At 40.6% G+C, this 26,602-nt stretch overlaps 3 protein-coding genes across 4 annotated transcripts; 1 reads left to right on the top strand and 2 right to left on the bottom strand.

Annotated features, from left to right (window-relative positions):
- Positions 1-441: 441 nt before the first annotated feature.
- Positions 442-9,916, bottom strand: cnot8 (CCR4-NOT transcription complex, subunit 8). The gene is made up of 7 exons (XM_034098801.2): positions 9,806-9,916; positions 8,754-8,952; positions 8,341-8,534; positions 8,046-8,207; positions 5,562-5,706; positions 1,727-1,837; positions 442-1,277 (listed from the first exon to the last, which is right to left on the bottom strand). The coding sequence occupies exons 2-7, from the start codon at positions 8,868-8,870 to the stop codon at positions 1,149-1,151; spliced, it is 858 nt and encodes a 285-aa protein (XP_033954692.1). The 5' UTR covers positions 8,871-8,952; positions 9,806-9,916; the 3' UTR covers positions 442-1,148.
- Positions 9,917-10,428: 512 nt separating this feature from the next.
- Positions 10,429-19,639, bottom strand: fam114a2 (family with sequence similarity 114 member A2). Its single transcript, XM_034098345.2, has 14 exons — positions 19,421-19,639; positions 18,548-18,774; positions 18,042-18,141; positions 17,783-17,884; positions 17,601-17,692; positions 16,578-16,712; positions 15,447-15,611; positions 15,227-15,350; positions 15,037-15,122; positions 14,467-14,565; positions 12,580-12,704; positions 12,412-12,484; positions 12,266-12,319; positions 10,429-11,836 (listed from the first exon to the last, which is right to left on the bottom strand). Exons 2-14 carry the CDS (start codon positions 18,752-18,754, stop codon positions 11,735-11,737), a joined length of 1,464 nt encoding a protein of 487 aa, XP_033954236.1. The 5' UTR covers positions 18,755-18,774; positions 19,421-19,639; the 3' UTR covers positions 10,429-11,734.
- LOC117458095 (microfibrillar-associated protein 3-like) lies at positions 19,023-24,523 on the top strand. 2 transcript variants are annotated; one of them, XM_034098347.2, is made up of 3 exons: positions 19,023-19,078; positions 21,285-21,588; positions 22,420-24,523. In XM_034098347.2, exons 2-3 carry the CDS (start codon positions 21,330-21,332, stop codon positions 23,127-23,129), a joined length of 969 nt encoding a protein of 322 aa, XP_033954238.1. In that variant the 5' UTR covers positions 19,023-19,078; positions 21,285-21,329; the 3' UTR covers positions 23,130-24,523. The 2 variants fall into 2 exon arrangements, with proteins under 2 accessions (XP_033954238.1, XP_033954237.1); XM_034098346.2 differs by lacking the exon at positions 19,023-19,078 and adding an exon at positions 20,351-20,547.
- Positions 24,524-26,602: the final 2,079 nt, after the last annotated feature.

Raw genomic sequence — 26,602 nt, forward strand, 5'->3', positions numbered from 1 at the left:
TAAGCTATCAAATGTTTTGCGGCACCAGACAAAAGAAATTGGTGGATAAGGGGGCAAAATGGCTCTTTTGGTCCAAAAGGTTGCAGACCCCTGTTCTAGTGTTTCAATAAATGTTATATCTTTGGGCAGTGAAGTAGTGTGGCTTTACAATTTATGGCATGAGATTTTACTGACAAAACAAATATGTAAAAAGATGGAAACTATTTGGCATTTTTATGCTTGATAAATTGGCAATTGTGCACAAAGTTTATACATGTTCTTTCTTCTGACTGATTAGTCCAATTGTTGCAGCCCTAGTTTTTATTTTAAATGCGAGATTGCAGACATGTTTGGGTACATCTGGCATTAAGTCTCCTTTACTTGAAAAGCCATTGAAACAAATGTTAAATAAGCTGCTCGTCAGTGTGGCTGGTAAAAAAGATTGAATACTTAACGTTTACATTCAAAATACAAAACAATTTAATATACAACTGTTTAAAACAATGTAGAATGTAAAAACAACAGCAACCACAACATCTGTAAACCTGGTGGTGGACAGTTTGTCATGGTGGGTGAATGTACAGAACCACAGTATTTGCCCATTGAGACACATGCATAACCAAGCACAGTTACACACTTCGACGCCCACTGTTAAAAGTTTCTGAAAGTGGAAAAGAGCTAAAACATTTTTATTTTCATCAAAATTATACATTTTAATTTACAGGCCCTTCCAACATTAACTTAAAAAAATGAAACCCCTGCAACAAGAGACGAGTCCCGCTGATGAGAAGGATATTCTGAACTGAACAAACTGACTGTTTTTGGCAAGGTTTGGTCTGAAATCACAGTATGATGGAGGAGCTGGTCCCATGCTGTTAAAGAAGGGGGGGGGGGGGGGAGGGGTCAATAATGCTGCGAAACAAAAACAGGTTTAAAAAAATGGTTCTGAATATGTGGCCATATACTCAGTAAAAGCGACTAAAAAGAAACGTCTGAGCCAGTGAAGGATCCAATGTCACTGTGAGTCCATGTCCATTTTACAGTCACTCGGGAGGAAAATGTAAAGAAATATTTGTTTAGTCTCGTTCAGGGATCACGTGTTGAGGGAGATCAGGGGGAATCTGCTGGTTGGGTTTTTAAAACAAGTGCATGTTCCACTTGAAGGTCAGTCAGTGCTTGTTGTTGGTCTCCTCCTGACCCGAGCTGGAGATGCCGTTCTGTGGCTGGGTGGAGCCCGAGCCCAGGCCGTATAATCTCCCACAATACTTTGCATCATCGATATTGTCCTCAAAGAAAAGCTGAGACAGAAAAAACAGATTTCCATTACATTCTGCTGTAGATATGAAAGCCCATCTTCCACTCTAACATGCTGTATTCGGGTATGCAAACTTATCAGGGTGAAAAAGTATTTCCTTGGTGTACTGCATTTCCTTTTAAAACAGGAAGTTACATTGGGAAGTATAACAGTAGGTGAGTGAAGCTCTAGCAAGGCATGGTAACCTTAGGCCTAGGGCCATAAAAGCCGATTTTAGGTCTTAGAATAAAGTCAGGTTTTTCACATGATGATCCCAATTGTGTTTTGGACAAAAAAATAAATAAATCAGAGTGCATCCTTCTGCACAGTTTACAGTAAACTAATTCTAGAAATATTGTAATTCATCAGGGATAAGAAATTTGAAGGCGGCTTAAACTGCAGCTCAGCTAGACTAAAGCATTTTAAAACATCAAGACATTTGTTTAACCGTACCTCTTTCATCCTGAAGAAAGCCATGCCGGTGAGAAGCGAGTCGGACCCGGCCTGATGCTGCCGCCCGATCCTCTTTAGCTCCAGCTGCTCCGCTACTTCCTGCAGCCCTCCCTGCAATAACACATGTCAGATAGCTCAAGACTTGTTTTGACATCATTTGATTTATTATAAGAAGGATCATTTGCCCAATCAACTAAAGTTGATTGAAATCAACACCTCTGATGAGGTTTGGACAAAATGAAAAAGTATTTAGTCAGCCACCAATTGTGCAATTTCTCCCACTTAAAAAGATGAGGCCTGTAATTTTCTTCCTAGGTATACCTCAACTATGAGAGACAAAATGAGAAAAAAATAAAATAAAATCCAGAAAATCACATTGTCTGATTTTTTAAAGAATTTATTTGCAAATTATGGTGGAAAATAAGTATTTGGTCAATAAGAAAAGTTCCTCTCAATACTTTGTTATATACCCTTTAGTGACAATGACAGAGGTCAAACGTTTTCTGTAAGTCTTCACAAGGTTTTCACACACTGTTGCTGGTATTTTGGCCCATTCCTCCATGCAGATCTCCTATAGAGCAGTGATGTTTTGGGGCTGTCGCTGGGCAACACGGACTTTCAACTCCCTCCAAAGATTTTCTATGGGGTTGAGATCTGGAGACTGGCTAGGCCACTCCAGGACCTTGAAATGCTTCTTACGAAGCCACTCCTTCGTTGCCCGGGCGGTAGGGCTGTGCGATTATGGCAAAAATCATTATCACGATTATTTGGGTCAATAATTGATATCACGATTATTTTGACGATTATTCATTGACCATTTATTGAACTTTAAAACAAATAATATTTTACCAATAAACAAGATCAACAAATATGTTGGAGCACACTTCCAAAACCATACTAAACATATTAATATGATAAATAAAAATAAATTAGACCAAAATAAATTAAATCAAATATGATGCGGTCACAACCTACTGAAAACTCCTTAACATATAGCCAACATTTTGGTAAAACATATTCAACATATTCCACTCAGTTAAACGTTGAAGGCTGGCAACCGTCATGGTCCAGAAGTAACAGGAAATAAATGTTGAACTACAATTTAAGACCAAATAAAAATGTTTAGGCCACCATGGCAAATGCTGGTAGGGCTGCTCATGTCATCTCTTAAAGATGTTTTGCAAGAAACACCAGCCTGTTGAGCGCAAGCAGGTGACAATATTGCCACCTGGACTGAAGACCCTCAGCCACACCCCGACACATGGGGTGACGCCGGCCAATCACAAAGCTTTGATGCGTTCAAGTGCATTATTCTGGCACAGGAAGATTATGTTTCAGGACATTAACGATAAAACAGAATATTGTTGTTCTATTTTTAGACACATCTCGCGATCGACTGGTTGGGCACCCCTCGGCTAGACCATAGGTCTGTTGTGGTAGCAAAGTAGTCAGCTGAAGCCACATCTCTCTCAACTTCCCCACGGCATTTGTCATATAGTGCAGGCAGAGCAGACCTGCTGAAATAATACCGAGACGGCATCGCGTAACGCTTGTCCAACATGTTGACAAGTTGCTTAAAGCCCTGGTTGCTAACAGTGCTAACTGGGCACATATCTTTAGCGATGTGAAATGTAACGGCAAAGTACTTGCAAATAGTGGAAATAGTTTTACCCTTCTTTTTAACGAGTTGCTGCTCTTGTTCTGACATCTTCGCTCGCGCTGAACACTCACAACACATGTCACTCCCACGTGGCCGAGTGGGCTTTTAGGGAGGGGCGAACGCGCACCCAGCAAAATAATTGTATTTTGTCAATTATGCTGTTTTCATAATCGTCGCAAGCCATAATCGTAATCGCGATTAAAATATGATTAAAATACGATTAATTGCACAGCCCTACCGGGCGGTGTGTTTGGGATCATTGTCATGCTGAAAGACCCAGCCACGTTTCATCTTCAATGCCCTTGCTGATGGAAGGAGGTTGTCACGATACATGGTCCCATTCATTCTTTCCTTTACATGGATCAGTCGTCCTGGTCCCTTCGCAGAAAAACAGCCCCAAAGCATGATGTTTCCACCCCCATGTTTCACAGTAGGCATGGTGTTCTTTGGATGCAACTCAGCATTCTTTCTCCTCCAAACACGTCTAGTTGAGTTTTTACCAAAAAGTTCTATTTTGGTTTCATCTGACCATATGACATTCTCCCAATCCTCTTCTGGATCATCTAAATGCTCTCTAGCAGACTTCAGACGGGCCTGGACCAGGGTTTCCGGTCATATTTCAATAATAGTAATAGTTGTGTAGCAGAGTTTCCGTTAGCAAGTAATTACCGGACTATGAGCAGATATGCTTCAGTTTAAAACTCAGTTCACGGGCTCATCTTTATATTGCTTCAGTTTATAATCGTAACAGATCGAAAAATTCAGATTCATTTTTCAATAAATGATTCCACAAACAACAAAAAACATCATTATTACATTCAAACAAACTACTTTTAGTAGATAACGTACATTATTCAGAAGTTTACATCAACTTTGAATAATAACACAGGAGAAACGGATCCTCTCCCTCCCTCTCTCTCTCCTGACAGCACGTCAGTTTCTCATGCAGCTCGCTAAACAGAGGGCGGGGCTTCAGGTGATCCTGCAGAGCTGCGTGTCTCGGTCAGACTCAGCAGCTGATCTGATCTCTCTCTCCGGTTACACTTCACTCGCGTTTATGTCCATATCGATCAGATCCAGCTCTCCTGATCGGCCTTTATAGAGAGCACCGATCAAACTATTAAGAGTGAATATCGGCCGATAATGACCGGCGGCCGATCGTTCGGAGCCTCCCTAATTATTACCAGACATTTTGACCGTCAGGTTTTGAATTTACCGGTTTTTTATAAATTTTACCAGCTAAAAACCAGTAATTACCGGCTAACGGAAACCCTGGCCTGGACATGTACTGGCTTAAGCAGGGGGACACGTCTGGCACTGCAGGATTTGAGTCCCTGGCGGCGTAGTGTGTTACTGATGGTAGCCTTTGTTACTTTGGTCCCAGCTCTCTGCAGGTCATTGACTAGGTCCCCCCGTGTGGTTCTGGGATCTTTGCTCACCGTTCTTGTGATCATTTTGACCCCACGGGGTGAGATCTTGCGTGGAGCCCCAGATCGAGGGAGATTACCAGTGGTCTTGTATGTCTTCCATTTTCTAATAATTGCTCCCACAGTTGATTTCTTCACACCAAGCTGCTTACCTATTGCAGATTCAGTCTTCCCAGCCTGGTGCAGGTCTACAATTTTGTTTCTGGTGTCCTTTGACAGCTCTTTGGTCTTGGCCATAGTGGAGTTTGGAGTGTGACTGTTTGAGGTTGTGGACAGGTGTCTTTTATACTGATAACAAGTTCAAACAGGTGCCATTAATACAGTTAACAAGTGGAGGACAGAGGAGGCTCTTAAAGAAGAAGTTACAGGTCTGTGAGAGCCAGAAATCTTGTTTGTTTGTAGGTGACCAAATACTTATTTTACCGAGGAATTTACCAATTAATTCATTAAAAATCCTACAATGTGATTTCCTGGATTCTTTCCCCCCATTCTGTCTCTCATAGTTGAAGTGTACCTAGGATGAAAATGACAGGCCTCTCTCATCTTTTTAAGTGGGAGAACTTACACAACTGGTGGCTGACTAAATACTTGTTTGCCCCACTGTATATCTGTGGATATTTTTTTATTAAATAGTAGCACGCCAGTCTCATTTCATTGTGTTTCAATTGCCATCTTCGCTACAATGTTCATAAGCCCTCTATTGTTCTTAAGTGGAGTTAGGACTCCACAATAAAGGACTCTTGAATACCTTCAAGTTCTTGCAGCTCTTCATCAAGTACTTGACGTCGTAGATGGCGGGGAAGAACAGGTTGAGGATCTGGAAGAAGTCGTGTTCTTCCTCAGGGAGCCGTGCGTCTGTTAGGAGCTTCACCAGGTAGCCGAAGTCGTAGCCGCTAAGAGAAACAGAACAGAGGTTGGGTTTAGGATGGACTCCAGAATACTGTATCAAACAGAAAGCTTCTTACACCTTTTCCAAAGTCAAATTCAAGCACTTTTCAGGCATCTTACAGCTGTTGTAAATTACATATTTATAGACACATACTCAAATGATTATTTCCCTACCTCACATTAAATCAGATGTTCTTTATGCTATAAACAACCACATGTGTGTTTCGTGATAGCCTTCTACACGAGGATGAAAAATTGAAGAAAAGAAAACTAAGTTTAATATTTCAAAATTAGTGATCTGTACGTAGACTGGGCCTCCCATATAACCTGTCTGAGCCAATATAAAACAATCAGCCAAATAACTTTTCAATACATTATTGATTACTATTTTTGAGGTACTTTTAGGTTGGCAGTGAACATAAGTCAGAGGTACATGGTGTACTTTTACTCCACTACATGTATTTAATACCTTTAGTTACTTCACAGATCTGGATGAATGATGTGAAATCTAATCAAGTGTTAAATCAAACTTTAGTTCCACCTGGAGTAAATCCACAAGCTACCCTGCAGTATACAAAGTCATTCAAACTAGCTGCACCTTTACCAGCTTTGAGAACACTTTAATGATCAATCTTTATAAAATATATCATGTATTATTCTGAAATGGACCAATCTGCCCAATGACTACTGTCTTTAACTATATTTTGATGAGAATACTTTTCTACTTTTACTTGAGGAACATTTTGAATGCAGGACTTTTACTGTGACAGAGTATTCCTACACTCTGGTACTTCTACTTTTACTCAAGTACAAGATCTGAGTACTTATCATTTCACTATAAGATCTGAGTACTTGTACTTTTACTCAAGTACAATATCTGAGTACTTATTCCACCTCTGGTAGTGTATTAGTCTGAATTGTAGCCACAAAATCATGCAGAGCTGCATAAAAATAGACTCATAATGGTAACAAGTGGAAAATAATATTTACAAATGTGTACAATGATTTTAGGTAATTCTGACTACTCAAGACACCTGACTTATACATCTTCAAAGGAAGACTGTTCATTCTACAATTACATGGGATTAAAGCAAAATGTAGTTTTACTTGTATAATACTTCAATTGTATATACAAGACAGTTTGTTTTCATCTGTTTTCAAATAAACAAAGTATTGGCTTTCAGAATATTAAACTTGTTTCGGCAAATTCAGATGATAAATACAACTTTGAAGCTTCGGCATAATTACAAGAGGAGAACGGACTAATGTAACATCACAGCAAGCAAAACAACAGCCGGTGTTTCTTGTAAGTGTTTCCCCGGTACACAAACACAAAAATACACAAACACACTCGCGAGCTTCCCCCAGACCAGAAATGCAAACGAAAATGTGTCTTCGGGTCAATGTGACTGATTTCGATAGATCAAGTCACATTTGGTTTAGGCACGAAACATACTAGGCCTACCAGTAGAAATACATTGCTTTCAAAATCGCACTGTGTCGAATCAATAGATTATATTTTGTGACTATAACACGAAATGCCGTGAGTGCTTCATCCTCTGAACACCACAGGATGGCGACTGTAACGCACATAACATAGGTACGCTCCTCTGAAATGATTGTCCCCTCCTGCAATTATTACTATCCCTCATCGAGTTCGCTATTCAGCTCGCTAACGTTAGCTTAATCAAACATAACATGCAACGTTAGCCTAATCTAAAATGCTCTACTCCGGCGTACCTTTCATGTGGCTCGTCAGCGCAGACTCTCGCATCGTTATTTTTGCAAACTTTGCAGGAGGCTACTCGTGGGCTTGACCCTCGTCTTAGCCATGGCTTGTATTTGTCTTCTGCTAGCCAACGCTCGTTGAAACGGCAACCTCCTGGCACACAGTCATCTATCTCTCATCAGAATGCCCAGGTCACACGTAACACAAACACTTGCAGGTCGCGCGCATAGCGCGGGAAGGCCGCAGCGGAGCTGTTTTATGTAGAAGCGAAGCAATTATTTTCTTTTAATCTAAAAAATGAACTATTCAGTCAGACAGCAATTTATTGTAAAAGTAAAGCATTTACATTTTCAAGAACTTTATCTCAATTTCAAGCACCATTCCCAAAATTCAAGCACTTTCCCAACCTTGAAAACACCACGTCAAATTTCAAGCATTTTCAAGGATTTCAAGCACCCGTACGAACCCTGCATTTAGAGATGTAACCAAAATGATATAAAGTGATTTTTTATGAATTATTTTAAATAAATAATATAACATTCAAGAAACTGTAGGATCAACGCCCAGTAAAATGGGACTAACAATGCAAGAGCTGAATCAGAACAGACGGCTGACCTGTGGAAGGAGAGCCACTTTGTGTTTTCACACAGCACCAGGCCGGATGTCATGAGGAGCTCAGCAAAGTAGAGTGTGTCGATTCCCTCTTCTTCATGCTTTTTAAACTGGAGGCCGGAGTTCTGGAGTAGGTCTATGGAGTCCTGCGAGTACATGTCTTCTCTGTGATGAGCAAAAAAAAAGCAAAAACATAGTGACATTAAAGGAATGCTACCATCACGTTCAACCATCAGCCGATACGTCTTTTAGGTCAGGATAGATTTGATTAGACGGTGCGAAAGGACGGTCCACTTACGTGAGGTTGAATTTGAAGTTGAACTGCCACGTCGACGTGCCAGGAGGATATTTTCCCGCCTCGTTCATGAAACTGAGGCCGAGCTGGATGATCTTCAGCAGGTCGACATTACACCGGAGCAGCTGGTACTGGTAGTCTACTGTGCTTCGAAACTCACCGATTGGCCGGACAACCACTCCAGGGAATTCTGTGTCCTGATGAAACATAAAGACAGAGATAAAAACTCCACCTTTTAAATTATTATTCCTGCGCTGTTAATGCTCAACGTAATGTGATGGCAAATCGTCACTCAATCACTGCAGTTGTTTAATGTAATGTTTTTGTCTCCAATGCATTATTTAAGATAACAACAAATACAATGTAAAGCTTTACTTAGAAATAAAGCAATCATTTACAGCAACGTAATCTCTTACCATGGCAATGAAACTGTAGCTTTGAATAACTTGCCGGATCTTCCTCATTTCGTCCTCCACATTACTCGCCCAGACTTCACAGATCATCTGACTGGCATCGGTTATTGCGGCTGGCATGTTGGCAGGTTTGGATGAGAGCTAAAAGCCCAACAATCCTGCAGCTTGTGTGAAGGGGGCGATGAGATGAAGAGGGACGACTCTGGGAGAGGATACAACAAACATGAGTTCGTGAATAAGTATAAATCTAACTGCAACACTGGAGTTAAGACAGCAATATTTAAGCAAGGATGAGGATAGAAGACTGCTGTGTCAATAAGGAAAATGCACACACTAATGTTTAAAGCACATATCAACACACACACAGTAAACAAGGTCAACATATGCTAAGTATTCTAAAAGATAACAAACTTAAAACGCAATCTTTATTATAGTTTGAAATATCTATATATAAAATTAGTGAATTAGTCATCAATCCAAAGTGTGAAATGTTGCAACACATGTGCAATACAACCATTAACATCCCAAGTGATGACTGTAGATACGTTGATATTTGCTGTTTATACTTTTTATTATATTATGTTTATACTTTATTCAACCTTTTAAATATTGTAATGCCTTAACACACTGATGCTGTATTAAAATAACTTCCAAACGTGGGATCAATAAAGTATCCATCTATGCGTTACCATGACAAGAAGATGAATTAGCCTCATACAAGTTATCTAGCAGTTGTTTATAACATCGAGCTAACACATCATATATACCTAACAAAAAGAACCACAAACGTTCCTCTGAACTGGAAGTATTTGGAAAGGGTTAAGGGTGTTTAGTCATAATTTAAAATAACATTCATACGAACTAACGATGTTGCGGCGCTAGCATGAGTGGCTAATGTTCGCAAGCTAATCCTCGCGTTATTAGGAAACACCGGAAGAAAACATAAATAAAACGGCTCTGCTTGTCCACTTTTTGCAATGTCACACAGCTATGAACACTTGAGACATGGAAATGTATTGCTGTTGAAAGTATATACATATAAAAAATAGGTTTACCTCAGAATTTCCTCGACGTTACCCGCCAAGCTAGCTAAAAGCGCCTGTTGTTCTTCTTCGTTTTCTCCGTCCCCTACGTCTTCTTCTTTGTGTATGTTGGCGGGTGGCAATTAGAGGGTAAATGTGCATACCGCCACCTACTGCACTGTCATGTAACGATGTGATTTGAGATCTCTACAGGCTAAACGGGTAAATAACACCTTTTTTCCACATTTTGAATCCTGCTTCCAATCAAAAAGTTGAGGAAAGATGGATTTGTAAGCTCTACAATATCTGAAAAACTTAACAGTTTTTGTCTTACAAAACAACTCTAAAACGTACTGAATTGCTTATTGCTACTGTAGTTGAAGAGTACTTTCTTGTTATACTAGTAATTACCTCTACCTTACTTCATTTTAAAGGCAACAATTGAACTTTTGTTTTCACTACATTTACCTATTTTACTTTTAAAATTAACATCCAGCATACAAAACATATAAGTATGCTACATGATGCATTGTTATCATTTCAAGAGTTGTTTTCATTACATCAAAGACTTTAACTTGAAACACTTTTTTGTAAAAAGTGTGTTACTTCAATGACATATATTTCACACTCATATAAAAAACAAACACAAACGTGGCCTCTAGGAAAGCACATTTATTTGCAAACCATCAAAAATATCTGATACATTACAGTATGTTTTTTGAAAAAATATCCCTTTACTTGCCCACATCACATAACTGGAGGCAGTGTAATATCATACAACTGGAAGTTATTGGCTTAAAGACAACCTCAATTCTCATGGCAGGTAGAAGCTGAAACACCTGGAGGTAAGCTTACGTTCATAATGAAATGCATGACAACAAAGTTGGAGCACTGAAATTTGAAATAAAGATAAAACAGCTGTGAGTGTTGTCAGGTTCATCAGAAATTGGGAGAAAGCTAAAAATGGAGCCTAGTTGTTAAAAATACAAGCTGAGTCCAAAAAGGTCCTGTCTGTCATTTTTTGTGTTTGGATTCCAGCAGCTCAAACTTGAAACTTGCATGTCTTTGCTTTAAGTTATTTTAGTTTAAGCTACAAGACTCACATCAATACAAATGTTATTAGTGTTAAGTCTTTAGACTTCCATGTTAGCTGTGGCAAAAGAGAATAAAACCAGCCGGAAGATATTTGAACATGGAGTCACCTAAATATGTAAGGATGCCTACTGTATTTGCAGGGCAATGGAAATACTTAAAAGTTGATATTGCTCTACAATAAAATGAAAAAAAGGTTGTCAAACTATAAAATGACAATACATGTGTTGTATATTTAAAAAAGTAATCCAAGGCTTCCTGAGTCAGCTAGAACCCAGAGTGTTCCATGTTGTTCAATACTTGCGTCCAAAGACACCCTCCCCCAAACTGCTGCAAGGGAACAGTGTTAGAGAAATATGCATACAAAGTTCCAGCTATTGTGCAGTAAAGAGAACATACATTATCAATCTATCTTACAAATTATTATGAGACACATTTTTAAAACAAATAACCACTTTTGTTTTTATGCTGTATGTATCTTTCTTAAGAGCGGTTCCTGGCGGGTATAGATGTGTTCAGCATTGTGTGAACTGTATTGGAAATGGCTTAAATATAACTGTCATTGATTTATATGTAAAAGTCCTCCACTTCTGCTTTAAATCGACAAGTGCTGTCAGTAAAAAAGAGTGTACATGTTGGAATACAAGAAAGAATAATAGGGTAAGGTTTCTCTTAGCTGGTAGACCAAGACCTTCTCAACACTTTACTTCAGCGAGTACATCTACTGGGATTAGCAAAATGCCTGCAAAGTTAACACTGTTTAACAAAAACACACTTTTCCTCCCAGATGTGCTGTTGATTCTGTCCTGAATATGATGTGTCAGTTCTGTGCTGGGGGGGTGGGGGTGAGAGAGAGAGGACGTCAGCGTCTCACTGCTCTGTGGACTCAGCGCTCCTCTGGATGTGGGAGATCTCCACTATGGGCCTCAGCAGCTGGAAAGCATCCTGGATGTAAGACGCACTGTTGGATGCCTGAGAGGAGGGATGATTCAAACATGTAAACACCAATTCAAAATCATTCCGAAATGGTCTTGACAGTGCCTGTAAAAGCCCTTTGGCACGAATACAGACAATCAATCTTCCTATCCTGTTACTTCGGCTTTAGAATAATTGATTTTGTCCTTCAAGGAGAACAAAAAGTCTAACAATGATCTGAGAACACATGCACCATGTATTTTCCACTCTTTACTAATCTTAAGAAATTGAGTTTTTACAACTCAATATTTCCCTAAATAATCATGTAAAATTAAGTTTTATCTTTTGCTGATGCAGTATCATTAATGCCTCATATAGGTTTCTATGTTTTGATATCCAGATGATCACAGATTTACTTCCTCTGGACTGTTTGAAAATGAAATATTGTGACTTAATGTCACTGTATGTGAAGAGAGTGCCACAAACCTCTAAAAAGACTCCTGTTATCAGCGGGTTGAGGACATCTCCCTTTTCGTTCGACTGTAAAAAAGAAAGATCAAATTTGGTTGGTTTCTGATGAATAAACAGCAGCAGTGTAAAAAGGAGAGAGAAGTTAGAAACATCACACTCACCCCTGCCGTTGTTAAGCAGGAGGTGAACTTCTTGGAAAGCAGTGAGATTTCTTTACACAAGACAACAGTTAACCTGAGGAAGGAAACATAAAAATACAGATGTTTAATAACAGTCCAGATGTGACTTTCTACAGTCCTGCAGTGTCCCCAAGCAGAAAGGCATCTCACTGTGACAGGGCGCTGGCCTCTGTGCTGCTGTTGGAGAACAGGATCATCTCAGCCAGTTTGTGGAACAGCTCGATGGAGCGAGCCGTCAACTCTGCCAGACTCCTGATGGCTGCAGCGTGGACATCCTTACAAATACAACACACATACAATCACACACACTAAATGGACAAGAATCAACATGAGAAGAGAAACTGTGTAGATGGAAATATTCAGCTTTCTACAAATACATCCAGCAGCACATAATAATAATAATAGCTTGGATTTATATAGCGCCTTTCATGACACCCAAGGACGCTTTACAAAGAAGAACAGGGGCAAAACAAACATAACAAAAACAAAAAGGCAGTCAGACAACCAGTCAGACAGACAAAACAACAAATAGATTAGGGGCCAAAGGCCTTAGTAAACAGATGGGTCTTGAGGGCCCTTTTGAAGGAGTCAAGCGTGGGGGTGTTGCGGATCTCCGCAGGGAGAGCGTTCCAGAGGGTGGGGGCTGCCACACTGCCATGGGCATGAGGGACTTGTAGGTAAGGAGGAGGATTTTGTATGTTATGCGGGACTTGACCGGCAACCAGTGGAGGTGGATGAGGGTGGGAGTGATGTGCTGCCACGGCTTTGTATGTGAGAGTACCCTAGCAGCACAGTTTTGAACATACTGGAGCCTGACCAGGGTTTTGTTGGGAACCCCAAACAGGAGACCATTGCAGTAGTCCAAGCGGGAGGTGACAAACGCATGGACTAGGGTTTCGGCAACCGACTCCGAGAGTGACGGTCGGAGTCTGGTAATGTTCCTTAGATGGAAAAAGGCCGATTTGGTCACAGACTTGACGTGGGAGTGGAAGGAAAGGGTGGAGTCGAGGATGACACCCAGGTTGCGGGCTTCAGGAGATGGGGAGATGGGGAGATGGAGCAGCCGTCAACCTTCGAGGATGAAGTCACCAACCTTCCGTAGCAGCGCCTTGGATGCCACAACCATGAGCTGTTTTCCTGCTGTTTAGTTTGAGATAGTTGGACGACATCCATGCTTTGATGTCATGCAGGCAGTTGATGAGAGACTGAGGGGGGAGCTGGGAGGATGGAGTAGTGCTGAGATACAGTTGGGTATCATCACCCGGATGAGTGTACAGTGGAGTGAACAGTGGAAATTGAGTACATGATGTCAGATGATCTGGCCGAGGGGGAGCATGTAAATGGTGATGATGACCACCATGTAGGGACAGAGGGTGGGTAGGCAGTCCTTGACCAGGGCTGTGGGCATGGGGTCCAGGGAGCAAGTGGAGGTCTTGGTCGAGCTGACCCGTTTGGCCACTTGGAGAGCATCCACAAGGGAGAAGGAGGAGAGGTTGGAGTGGGGGTGCGTTACCAGGTGGCTGAGGTGCAGGTAAGGGGGGAGGGCCAGGCGCCGCTGATGGATGGCCTCGACTTTCGCCTGGAAGAAGTCGAGGAATTTGGAGCACAGATCCGGAGCCCCTGAGGGCTGGGGGGCGTCAGGGGGGTGGAGTAGGTGGTTGATGGTGGAGAACAGTGTTCTGGGGTTGCTTTGCTGGGCACCGATGAGGCGTGGGAGAGAGCTTCCTTATAAGTTTTGACATGGTCACGAAAGGGTTAATAAAGGGTTTATATTAAAACTGTTTCACTTCTCCAAATGTCCTGCCTTTACTCTGACACCCACACAAATCAAAGGTCCAATAGCAACGTTTGCTAGGAGCATCTTAGCATGTGAGTAAAGGGTGGTGCAATGAGATAATTGATCAATCAAACAATTAAGTAAAATTGCCCTACATTTACTGCATCCACCATCCGACTGTTAAAAAAGCAAATTCATCTGATAGCGACTTCAAATGGTTCCCTTCTTTTTAATATTAAATATTGATGATATGAGCATACCTCCACAGAAAGTGTTTTCTTCACACCCTCCTCGCTCCCCTCTTCTTCCTGCTCTGGTTTGGTCATGTCGGTGATCTGGCTGCAGGTGCTCCTACAGGCCTGTTGGAGGTAAGAGACCATGTGAGTAACTTCCCCAACCCAGATTGCTTTATTGTTTACCACAATAATAGATTTTTAAATCCCCCACATTATGCCATGCGGGCATGAATGTCACAGCTTTTATTATGTTGTTTTAATTGTTTTTGTATTGTTGTTTTGTTTCACCCTTTTTAATTTTTAATTTTGTAGCACTTTGAGTTTTGTTTACGCAAATGAAAAGTGCGCTTATAAATAAAATATATTATTATTAATAAAAACAAGAACTGCAAAATCTAATAGAATCTAAAATAACACCTGTACTGCCAACTCTACATAACTTTTGAACCTGTAATGTATGATTATTTTCTATACCGATACATATGCCTGTTTTTTTTATAGGGCTGCATCAAAACGACTAAAATATCAGCCTCACAAATAATGTTCTCAACTCAAACTGAACAATCTAAAACACAGAAAAGTGTGGGTTGGTACCTTGCTGAGTTTCTCTTTTGTGGCAGTGACACTGAGACCCTCCAAGGACTCTGTTAACTCCCTCTCAAACTCTGAGCCGTCTTCATCTGGAATCAGAAATTTACAATTAATCAATACAAGTGTATCATAAATTCGGGTAAGTTTGGGGCTGTATTAATGTCGCAGTGCTAGCATTTCACAGGGATTTTACCTTTCTTCTCGTCCACCTCCTCATCATCAAACTCTACCAGGGAGAAAGACTCCTTGATGAGCTCCAGATCCGCTCTGAGCTGAACACGCTCATCTCCTGAGAGAGTGGTCAGCACTGACTTCACCTACAGGACACACACATAAAAAAACACAAAAACAAAGTCACATTTGAGGGTATTATCAGGAGGAATTAATTTCAGCCACAGCAGGTTTCATTGTACCTTAGACTCGCTCTCTCGAGACAGAATCTCCAGTGCCTCGAGGTGTGACAGACCCTGAAATTCGTCAAACAGCATCCCGTAGTGAGCGACCATCTTCTTCTCGGAATCTGAAGACTCTGTTTCTGCCGTCTGCTGCTCCTCACGCTCCTTCGCCTCCCTCAACACCTACGATGCAGAGAGAGATGAGAAGTTGAGAGAGAGTGGACAAATGTTACACGCTATACAATCAGGAGTTCAACTAGAGTTAGTCAGCAACTTTATTTCAGTTTGGTTCACATTAATGCTGATAAAACTGATTTCTGGAATTCTGATTATTTTGTAAAGATACCTAAGTTAAAGGGGACCTATCATGCAAAATGCACTTTTGTACGTCTTTTATACATGAGTATGTGTCCCCGGTGTGTCAGGGAACTCACCAAGTGTCAGAAAACACAACCCTCTCTTTTCCTCCATACCCAAATCTCTAAAAACGGGGCTGCAACGGATCTGATACAGACTGATGCAGATTTGAAATTGTTCTGACGTCAGAAACGAGGAGCTCCGCCTATATGGGCAACTCTCCACCTATCAGGGGAATGGGGGTTTGCCGTGGCATGGTAACAGCATGGTAAGATGACGCTCGTGCCTCGCCACCCTCCTTTGCAAGGGGGCGTGGTCAGCTGCAGCTCATTTGCCACAGAATCAGCCCTTGTGAAGACAGGGCTGGAATAGAGCAAATAGAGCAAAATGAGGCATGGCTAAAATGCACTATCTGTTTGGTATTTTGAAAAAAAAACTTCACAGACATGTTTTATATAGGTATGGCCCTACAATATATTATTCAAATATAGCATGATAGGTCCACTTTAAGTTTGTTTTTATTTACATCTTATGTCTTCTTATTGGATTTATATCCATTGGGATATTTGTCTTACAGTAGTTTTACCTTATTGTTACAGTACTTTAACAAATGGGATGAAAATGTGCTTTTCTCTTCAAACCAGCAGTCAATCAAGTTTCTTCTTGCTAGATACATCTTGGTTCAGCTCACTTTTGATTATAAACTGATATGAAGAGGTATGTCATGATATATTATCTGTCTTTATAGGCGTTTGTCCTCCTAATGTACATGTTTGACCCCAGTATGCCCACCTGAGACAGAGTGGAGTTCCTATTCATCAGCCCTTTGGTCTTCTTGAAGCCAGGATCGCCTTCTGCTATCACATCCATCGTCTTCTTCCCGATGAACTCCAGAGCATCCAGACCGCCAGTTATCATCGTTTTCCCCTGAGAGGAGAAGGAAATACAAATGAAAGAAAAATCATCATTTCCCAAAAGCTGTATGTTCTTAGCATCCATTCACCATCTAAGATCATTTTTGTTGGGGAAATATTTTCCAAGGCCCATAACTTTGACCCAGTTACCCGTAACCTTGGCTGCTGTGCTCTCAGTGTTCTGTCTCCCTGTTCCTGCCTGTTGGCGTCAGCTGATAGAGGTATGATTCTATCTTGTTATGCAGCATGTTGATGATGCTCTCTGAACTAGCTAAATACATGGGTCTGGGGTAGAGTTCTTCAGATTTGACGTGGCAACTCTACCGTGAAGTCAGAACCTCTGGCTCTTGGACTTGTGATGTGAATTCTCCGGCCGAAGCTCCAAATAAACCATCAGTGTTTGACATCAAAGCTCCTGCTCTTCCCGTGTCTCTTTCCTGAGTCGGTGACTCCCACTGCATTGCTACACAGAAGTTTCCCTTACAATTTTCACTGATGCCATGGTCAATCCTTATCAGAAGAATCAGAATCAGAAGCAGGTTTATTACCAGGTAGGTTTACACGTACGAGGAATTTGACTTGGTGTCGTGGTGCATACATAAAACAAGAATGCCATGGTTGAGTATTGTGAGTCCAATATCAAAAGTCCACAACAAAAATGTATGTTTTGGGACAAAGCATGTACTGATGCAAGATAATGTGCATGCATGTGTTCCAATGGTTACACTAGGTATTAAATAAAGACACATAAACACTGTTACCTTCCCCATTCCTACTTCTATTTGTACTGTATACAACTGTTACTACTATTTCAACTCTACCATATGAAACTGGACATTTCAGATGCAAAAATATAAACGTCTCCTTCCTGAGTCCAAGAACAGTGGATATTCCTGCTTACTGTGCTCTGGACGACGCTAGTGAGCGAAGATAGCATCCCAAACGCACTTTCCACCACCGCAGAGCCATCGCCCGGCACTTCCCGGCATTCAGCTTCAGGAAGAGCAAAAAAAACACACATTATACAAGGCTAAGACAATATGGAGAAAAGGTGGGATGTGTTGTCATACAGTAAAGTCCCACCTTGCTCCTTCTGCTCTTCCTCTACTCGCGCTGAGAGTTCGGTGGGACTGGGGATTCCCAGCGATGTCTCAGCCTTCTCTATCACCTGAGTGAGGCCTTGGCCTGGATGGACAGAAGAGATGTAATGGTTAAAAACAGAAATGTGGTGAGTTTAAACCCTAAACATGTGATAATTAGACTACTGGCTGTAGTTCTCAGAGTAGATAACTGAAAGGACCACCATGAGCATTGTGTACAGTATATGGTGGTCTATACTCACCCACAGTGGCCACAGTAGCTGTTGCTGTAGTTAATATGGTTTTCCCCCAGCTGCCCCAGTATCCCCAGCCACCCTGAGACACCGTGGACTGACTGGGTGTCTGAGAGAGAGGAAGACGGGAAAGAAAGGGCAAAACAAAAGGAGGAGGTAAAAAAGAAAAGACAGAGAGAAAAGTTGCAAATGAGTAAGAAATCAATTACTTCAGTGCAAAAGTGATCTTTGGTGGTTTTGCTTTAGTGAAAGAACACTACAGCATCTTGTTTAAAACACATTTATAATACTCAATGTAGAGCCAGAAGATGACTTGAGATGGTTTTAAATCAGCCTCTCCTTTTAGAATACTTAAGTACCCAAAAGTATCTGTCCCAGACATCGTTTTATTTTACGTGGCTTAGCCTCACCATAATCGTCAGGCTCAGAAAATGTCACCAAATGTTTGTCTTTTTAATGGCATATGCTCTCATACAATTAGCATGTATTTCTAGTATAAACAATAATTATCTCACCGGTGCCTCTGCAGGCTGCTCCTCTACTTTCGGCTTCTCCTTGACGTCAGCTACTGGTTGGATTTCTGGTCTCCTCCTGGCTTTCCTCGTCGGGGCAACGTCAGTGGAGTTATCAGGAGTGGTCGGTGAGGATCTGTCAGGGGTTTCTGCAGGAGAGCCATCCTCTGTAGACACCTCTGGAGCGGCTGGAGCTTCGCTGTCTGACATCTCAATGTCTTAGTACATGCCTTTAAAGTGAAAATATAACAATTATAACATAATATTTGATGTTTAAGGAAATATCCAATCAGTCTCAATTGTTATATCAAACAACTTAATTCCAGTTGTTACTTTACAGAAAGTATAATTCACTGTTTTTGTGAAACCACTTTCCTTCAATCAGTGATAACATACATTTTCCAGAATGCATGTCCTCAACACCCAGCAGTCAACTACGCAGTCAGTTATCTGTGCAGCTGCAGAGTGTCAGTTTAAAGTCCATTCTGGGATTCATTTCAGTCAAACTACAACAAAAGGTGTCCACATAAAGTGGTAAGTACAGTATCTCTGTGCATGCTAATACACATCAGGAATAAGAATCGAGGTTATAATGTGTATAATATGAAGCTTACATTCAGTGACATATTCCTTTGACAATTAGCAATATTATGGTTGTATTAGTTAAATTGTTATTAATGCATTACATTGAGATGCTAATATGTTATGTTAAGTAATGTATATAAGTACAGTCCATTTAATGTCTATCTGACAGAATGACTAGAAGAAGCGCACGTTTAAAACATATACTTTAGTGGAAAAACAACACACCGATACACTTTAGCTACACACATTGATATACAACACACATTGATTCACTTTTAGCTACCAACTCACCTTGTTGCTGTCAGTGTTTTGATGCTAGCAGTTAACCCCAGCCTGCTAACCGTTTCCTTCCCCAAATCAACAGCACGATAGGTCTGCCTCTTATATTTCAGTTTGCACCTGTAACGCCTTTTAGTTTTCCCGTAAACAGCTATTGCTTCAGGGTTTCTCGTTCTTTTTGTCCACAAGGATTAGCCACGTCACATTTTGTTTTTACTGGCAAGTAACTGACAGTTAGACCAAATGAGAAGAATAGCTTCCGGCTGACTTTTCAAAACAAAAGTTGATGGTTAAAAACAGAGGTCAAAGAGTCCGTGTAAGTATTCTTGTAAGCGATTCCATCCAACGAAACAGATTGAAAGACATCTTCCTATCAAAATATGTCAAATATGTCCTCTTTTTATTTTATTTCATGAGATATTCATGAGATATTTACTCAAATGTCTCTTTCCTTCAACATATTATTTTATTTTCCAAGCGTTGGAGGTGTCACGATTTTATTTTGAAGAAAGTCAAACCGTAATGCCGGTCATCGCATAAATTAGCTTGATGCAAGAAGTACTGTAAAATACAGTCAAATCAAAACAGTACTTCCGGAACGGTATTTTTTCACAACAAAATTAGAGTAAGGAAAAAAGCTTTTAAAACACAAGGCATGTATGTGTATTAGTTGTATATTCATTTATTCTCGAAAAAATGCTAACAATTTGCACTATCCTCAAAACGTTTAACTTGATGGAAAATACAAAATATAAATGGATGACAGTCTTATATGAACATGTTATCATTATTAATTATTAGTAGTTATCATAACACATGCTGTACTTCAGCATGTCATCTTTCCACTAGCCGGTACAATCATGGATGTATAATAAGAACAATCCTACACCATAGTCCTACACCCACCTTCTCCTGCTGCATCTTGGGAGAATTGCCAACACTTTAGCCACACCCACTCCCTCTTACTTGAAGCAGGAAGTAGACGGACCGGACAGGCAGCTCGTGTCTGCTTTGTTCAAACAATTGCGTGTTAAAACTGAGTTACATACTTTAAAACTAAAAGGAATATATTCCAGTTATTTTTTTGGATGTCTATGTCGCTCGAGGATTAGTTGGTTTGATCGCTGTCCGAGCAGCAGGTGGGAAACATTGTGAATGTTGTCAGTTTAGGTTCTGGTGAATTTGGTGATTCCGTTTTATCTGTAGGTTTTTACTTCAGTTAAATGCACTAAATACACACATATTATTCCAGCTGAGCTTGAGATACTGTTGTTGTTACTTGATAACTGTATTATAAACTGATTGTTTACTCTACTATTCCTTTCACATAACACCAAAGCATAAATGTACCGTAGGCCTATGTACTGCAATACTACGCTGAGTTATGATATAATAGTGATAAGTCTCCTATGTTATCACCCTATACACACTACCCTATACACGACTGTGCTCCCTAGACATCATCTTAATCAAATTATTTTTAGTTTAAAATAAAAATAAAATTAGATATCTAAATATGATTGTAGTTAAAAATTGTGATGGAAAAAGCAAAGGCAACAAATGAGTGGCAATTATTGAAGAAGAAAAAAATGTCTGTCTTTTTATATCATAACGTTTTGGCCTTGAACGTCTAGATGTTAATATTTGGTTTACATTTGTCACTAAAAAGGAATAGGCCTACATTAAAGAAGATGTTGTGAAAAAAAATCCATATGTCTGTTAAAATACTGAATTGTAGAAAGACGAAATGTCAATGATGGATTCTATAAAGATTGTTCTAATATGGACATGACTCTTATGAAGACACAAAAAAGTAAGTGTTTAAAATCCTGTGTTGCTGCGTGAAACATAACTGTAGAGTCTTCCTGTTTTGCAGGTTCTTCTCATCTAAATGTGAGCTGAAGCTCTAACTCTTTCCGACATGTTGCCACCTCAGAGACGCCACCTGTCTCACCTGCTTCTCACAGTCCTGCTCTTCGGTGGCTGGGCAGCAGACGGAGCTCAGAATGGGTCAGAAGCTGAGGCGGTGCCGGTGCTAGTGCCGGTGCCCCTCATGCGTCTGGTCATCCTCTCCAGCGGGGACATTGTGGTAAATGAGGGAACCACCGCGCTGATAGAGTGTAATGTGACCGGAGGCTACAATGACACCAAGTGGTTCAACTCTAATGGACCTCTGCTGGGTAAGGACTGAGGAGAGGGGAGGAAATGCTGTGCTGAGAAAGAGTTCATGAAGAACATTGAGTTCTTTAGACCCATAGTTGTTTTTTATATTTAAAAAAAGAAAAACATACACTCCATCTTCTTGTGTTTTTTATCAAGACTTGAAATCTGTCATTACTGCCTGCCTCATCCTTAATGTGCATGTGCATTGTTCTGAAACAACAGAGATTTGTCAAAAACCCTACTATGTCAACAACATACTTACAGCACTCTTAGATAATAATAATACATTACATTTATAAAGCGCTTTTCCTGGTGTTCAAAGCGCTTACAAGCAAGTAAAACAAAAATAATCAGATCCTTTGCTAGTGCACTTTGACACTACACTGGAGAAGCATTGATGTTCTGAAATCTATAATCAAATCAATACAGATTAAAATCAAATTGGTGATACAGGGTCCCACAATTTAATGAAGTTAGACTCAATCACTTTTTCTTTGCACCAGCCAATCCTTAAATTGAATGCAGTCAATTCACGGTCAAATATATGTTAAAGATTCTTGAACATATTGTGCTCTGTCATTGTAATGTTATGTTGAATCAAGAACAATGTAAAGCTTGCTCTGACAATAATGTATTATCGTATTGTGAACCACTTTTTTCTTAATCAGGTGTACTTATTTAAATGATATTGAGAAATGAGTCCTTATGGGGTTTGTTGACCTATGTAAATGTTTTTGATGCTGTGTTACTACAGTGAAGGTTGTTAAAATCAGTTTACATTTTTTTCCAAATCACGGTTTTAGAGGTTTTTGGTACAAAAAAAAAACTCTTTTGTGTTTCGCCTTCAGGTGAAAAATGGCAGATTCAGGAGAATGGAGCTCTGAACATCACTCTGGTCTCCTTCAATGATCGTGGCCGCTACACCTGCGTCACCACCAGTTGGACAGGCGAGACTAAAAACTACACCGTAACTATTCGTGTTGCCCACAACAGCAGTGGCCTGGGCCTGTACTTCGTCATCGTCTGCCTGGTGGCCTTCGCCATCACCGTGCCCCTCAACATAGCACGGCTTTGCATGGTCAGCAGCCACCTCAGGAAGACCGAGAGAGCCATCAACGAGTTCTTCCGCACCGAGGGCGCAGAGAAGCTGCAGAAGGCGTTGGAGGTCGCCAAGCACATTCCCATCATCACTTCCGCCAAGACGCTTGAGCTCGCCAAGGTTACACAGTACAAGACCATGGAGTTCGCTCGGCACATGGAGGATCTGGCTCGAAGCGTTCCTCTGCCGCCGCTCATCCTCAACTGCCGCACGTTCTCAGAGGAGGTCGTGGACACGGGGAACAAAGGGCCTCAGGGTGAGACATCGTTGTCTGTGATCAGACCAGATATAGGCCATGAAGAGGAGGAGGTTTGCCAGGCACTACTGTCAAGTGGAGGCCACACTGAAGGTGACTTGGATGTCAAAGTTTCAATCCACACAGTTTCTGATGAGGATGCTGAGATGGGCCTAAGTTTGCCTGGCTCACGAACAAGTGTGTCCTATGAGAGCAACATATAGGCATAGATCTTAGATCGGTCAGAAATAAAACACATCTTCGGAAGTGTTAGCTGTCCAAATGCAAGGGTTTAGAATACATTTGAAAAAGAAGAAACATGAGCAAATTGGGTTGAAAATTGGGGTTTGTTATCATTAAGATTTAGTGAGTCTGGTTCTGCTTGTTGATTTGCAAAAGAACAGCTCTAACGTTTTTTTCTGTCGGTTTTCCACTTTCTTTTCTGTGAGATGGCATCCTCACTACAAAGGATCTTGTACAATATGACTACAACTTTGGCGAACCAAATATCTGCTGAGTCATGTTCATCCTCCCTTCTGCATGAAAGTATTTCCATGCAGGGATGACATTTGACTAGTGACTAGTCATTTGCCACATTATTATACTACATGCTTTACCAGTGATTGTCAAGGGAGTACAACAGGTCAAATGTTGCTTTCAGAAACCAAAAAGCTGTTTCAGAATAAATGCTTAATTCTTGTAAACTCCATCAACATAGCTCAGAATTTGACAATATATAGCTTCATTGTTTATGTTTCAGGACAAAGTTGTAATAAAATATTGTCATTTAATTGTATTGATTGTTTTCATGTCACTGCTTCCTGTCAATCATCTGACACTCACTGTAAGAAGTGGAAGACTTAGAAATGATGCCTCAATAACAAGTCACTTTCAAAGGCAGCAGAGGAACTGGAATTTACAAGTGATTACACGGCTTCAATGTCTAATGAAATGGAAAATGTTTGAAACATTACCATGCAGGTGTAATCTATCATATTTTGATAAATGCATGGTCAGGGACTCTTTTTCTTGATGATGGTGGTGCAGCGTTTCCTCTGCATTTCTCATTTTGGACATTTTCTTAAGAAGTTTCCATGTGTAATGATAAGAACACAGTTTGTTCATATACTGGGTAAGGTGTCTCCTCATACAAATGTGTCTTCAATAACAGCGGTACCTCTACATGGGGTCAAAGGCTCAAGAAACTGAGATTTGTTTCAGTAAAATTAAACTATGAAGATGTTTATAATGAGCTTGTTTATGCTTTGGAAGTTAAAGACAAAATAGTCATTTAAAAAAATGACGTGCTTGTAGAAGTGGTTGATACGTTTTATAACAAACAACAATGTTTTAGCCATAATTAGAGACACAGCTCCACAGATGTGTTCCTGTATCTCGGGAGTAACACATGGATATCAGTTACGTGGATGGAACAAGAGTTTGGACAATTTGTGTGTTGTGTCTTGTAATTGTTTATGTACTGTTGTTGATATGAAGGTGTAATCATTTAAAGATGTGTGAAATGGGTGCTGAAAAGGTCATTTGCAGGGATCCAAAGCAACAGTTTCCTATAAGTAATAATCATTAAATAAATGCAATAAAAAACATCCAAATGTTAGTCTGGTGGTTATTTATGCCCGTTCAGGTAACACTGCAAATAACCCACTGGGGGGGGATGTTGGGTAAAACTTCACTTTCACAATCATCAGCTATAATAATATTGGCTCATTCACCACCCAAAAAGCTCCTGAAAGGTCATTTTACACATAATGTGCGATATCTTTGTTAAAGAGACAGCAGAAGAGTGATTTAATGGCCAGATTTATGGGACCTGTTTGTTTGAAACAGTGAAAATAGATAGACAATCTTAAACTGTTGTACATCTTAGTTTGACAGATGTCATAAAAGGGATAAAGCTAGAAAATGCCAGTGTAATATTTGTAATATACACAGTCCAATGTATACCAGAGCATCATTATTTATTTATATACACACAAACTTGAAAATACACATTTATTTCCCTAAATATTTCCCTTAGGCAACTGCTTGCTCCAACACTTTATGTACGTGTATGGCTTTTTTGGGCAAGTGCACTGGAAGAAATCAACACTTACATCACTTTTCTTTAGGTGTCATGTATCTGCAATAACACACTACCACTACCCCTCTTATTAGAACATGATATACTGATGCTTTATTTGGCTCATCCTGTACACAGCTGCTGTACTCGCAATACTTTCTCAGAGGTTAATCTCTTAGAAAACAGCTATCAGTCTGTCCTACCTGAACATCAGGTTGGAGAGCAGCCACAATAACCTTGGGCCTCTGTGTTGAATACCTCAACAAATCCATCCTTCTTCCCTTTCCTGTCCTCTCTGGAGGGAAGCTTATCTAAATAGAATTGATTTGTCAGAGCGATCATTCATCATGCCGAGCCAAAGCAGACATTCAAATAGAAGGGGGAGAAAGATTTTAGGGATAGGATATTTCTAGTGGTCTCTGTCATCAAAGTTAACCAATGTACCAGTCTAAAAAGGACTGAAGGTGCATATGGATGTGTGTGTGTGTGTGTGTGTGTGTGTGTGTGTTAGAGTAAATATAAAGAATAATATAAAATAGATTAAGTAGCTTGAAGGACATATTTATAGCAACTTGTTTGTTAATTTGCAACTTGAGTGTGTTTAAATGCAAGACAGGGGCTTGTAGATAAATGAATACAACCTGTGCATTCACATTTTGAATTTAAATTTAAATTGCTGATAAACCTAGGTCATAAAGAACTGTGGCTGATTACATTTTATTTTCAATCACCCTGAAGGAATGAGAAAAGCCAAGGACAGGAGATGATAAATTAATGACACAATGAGAATAGTGCTCGTCATTACTGTTCATACTGAGGACACAGTGTAGATCCTGCAATAGTGATTAGTTCGGCTGTTCTGGCAGTGTGTGCGTATGAGTGTGCGTTCACTTTAGTGATTTACATTACATTACATTGCATTTAGCTGACGCTTTTATCCAAAGCGACTTACAATAAGTACATTCGACCAGGAAGACACAACCTTGAGGAAAACAGAATCATATAAGAACATCAGGTTTCAAAGAGCCAATCGTTTCAAGTGCTGCTCAACTGGCTAAGCCAGTCCTTTATTAGTATATAAGTGCTCTGTTAGCAGTTCTTTGTTAGTCATTCTATCGCTCGAAGTGGAGTCGAAAGAGATGAGTTTTCAGTCTGCGCCGGAAGGTGTGTAAGCTTTCTGCGGTCCTGATTTCAATGGGGAGCTCATTCCACCATTTTGGAGCCAGGATAGCAAACCCACGTGTTTTTGCTGATGGGAACTTGGGTCCCCCTCGCAGCGAGGGTGCAGCGAGTCGTTTGGTTGATGCAGAGCGTAGTGCACGTGCTGGGGTGTACGGTTTAACCATGTCCTGGATGTAGGAAGGGCCAGATCCATTCGCAGCATGGTACGCAAGTACCAGTGTCTTGAAGTGGATTCTAGCAGTTACCGGAAGCCAGTGGAGGGAGCGGAGGAGCGGCGTGGTGTGGGAAAATGTTGGAAGGTTGAAGACCAGACGAGCCGCTGCATTCTGGATGAGCTGCAGAGGTCGGATGGCACATGCAGGTAGACCAGCCAGGAGGGAGTTGCAGTAGTCTAGGCGTGAGGTGACGAGAGCCTGGACCAGAACCTGCGTCGAT

Source organism: Pseudochaenichthys georgianus, chromosome 14 (assembly GCF_902827115.2).
Source record: "Pseudochaenichthys georgianus chromosome 14, fPseGeo1.2, whole genome shotgun sequence".
NCBI classification, from domain to species: domain Eukaryota; kingdom Metazoa; phylum Chordata; class Actinopteri; order Perciformes; family Channichthyidae; genus Pseudochaenichthys; species Pseudochaenichthys georgianus.

Coding starts and splice junctions, on each gene's coding strand:
- fam114a2 (XM_034098345.2), bottom strand. CDS start 18,754: ATGTCAGACAGCGAAGCTCCAGCCGCTCCAGAGGTGTCTACAGAGGAT. Junction 17,885..18,041: donor AGCTACTGTGGCCACTGTGG/GTGAGTATAGAC, acceptor CTGTCCATCCAG/GCCAAGGCCTCACTCAGGTG. Junction 16,713..17,600: donor CTAGCGTCGTCCAGAGCACA/GTAAGCAGGAAT, acceptor TTCTCCTCTCAG/GGGAAAACGATGATAACTGG.
- LOC117458095 (XM_034098347.2), top strand. CDS start 21,330: ATGTTGCCACCTCAGAGACGCCACCTGTCTCACCTGCTTCTCACAGTC. Junction 21,589..22,419: donor CTCTAATGGACCTCTGCTGG/GTAAGGACTGAG, acceptor TTTCGCCTTCAG/GTGAAAAATGGCAGATTCAG.
- cnot8 (XM_034098801.2), bottom strand. CDS start 8,870: ATGCCAGCCGCAATAACCGATGCCAGTCAGATGATCTGTGAAGTCTGG. Junction 8,535..8,753: donor GCTACAGTTTCATTGCCATG/GTAAGAGATTAC, acceptor ATGTTTCATCAG/GACACAGAATTCCCTGGAGT. Junction 1,838..5,561: donor AGAGCTGCAAGAACTTGAAG/GTATTCAAGAGT, acceptor GTGTTATTGCAG/GGAGGGCTGCAGGAAGTAGC.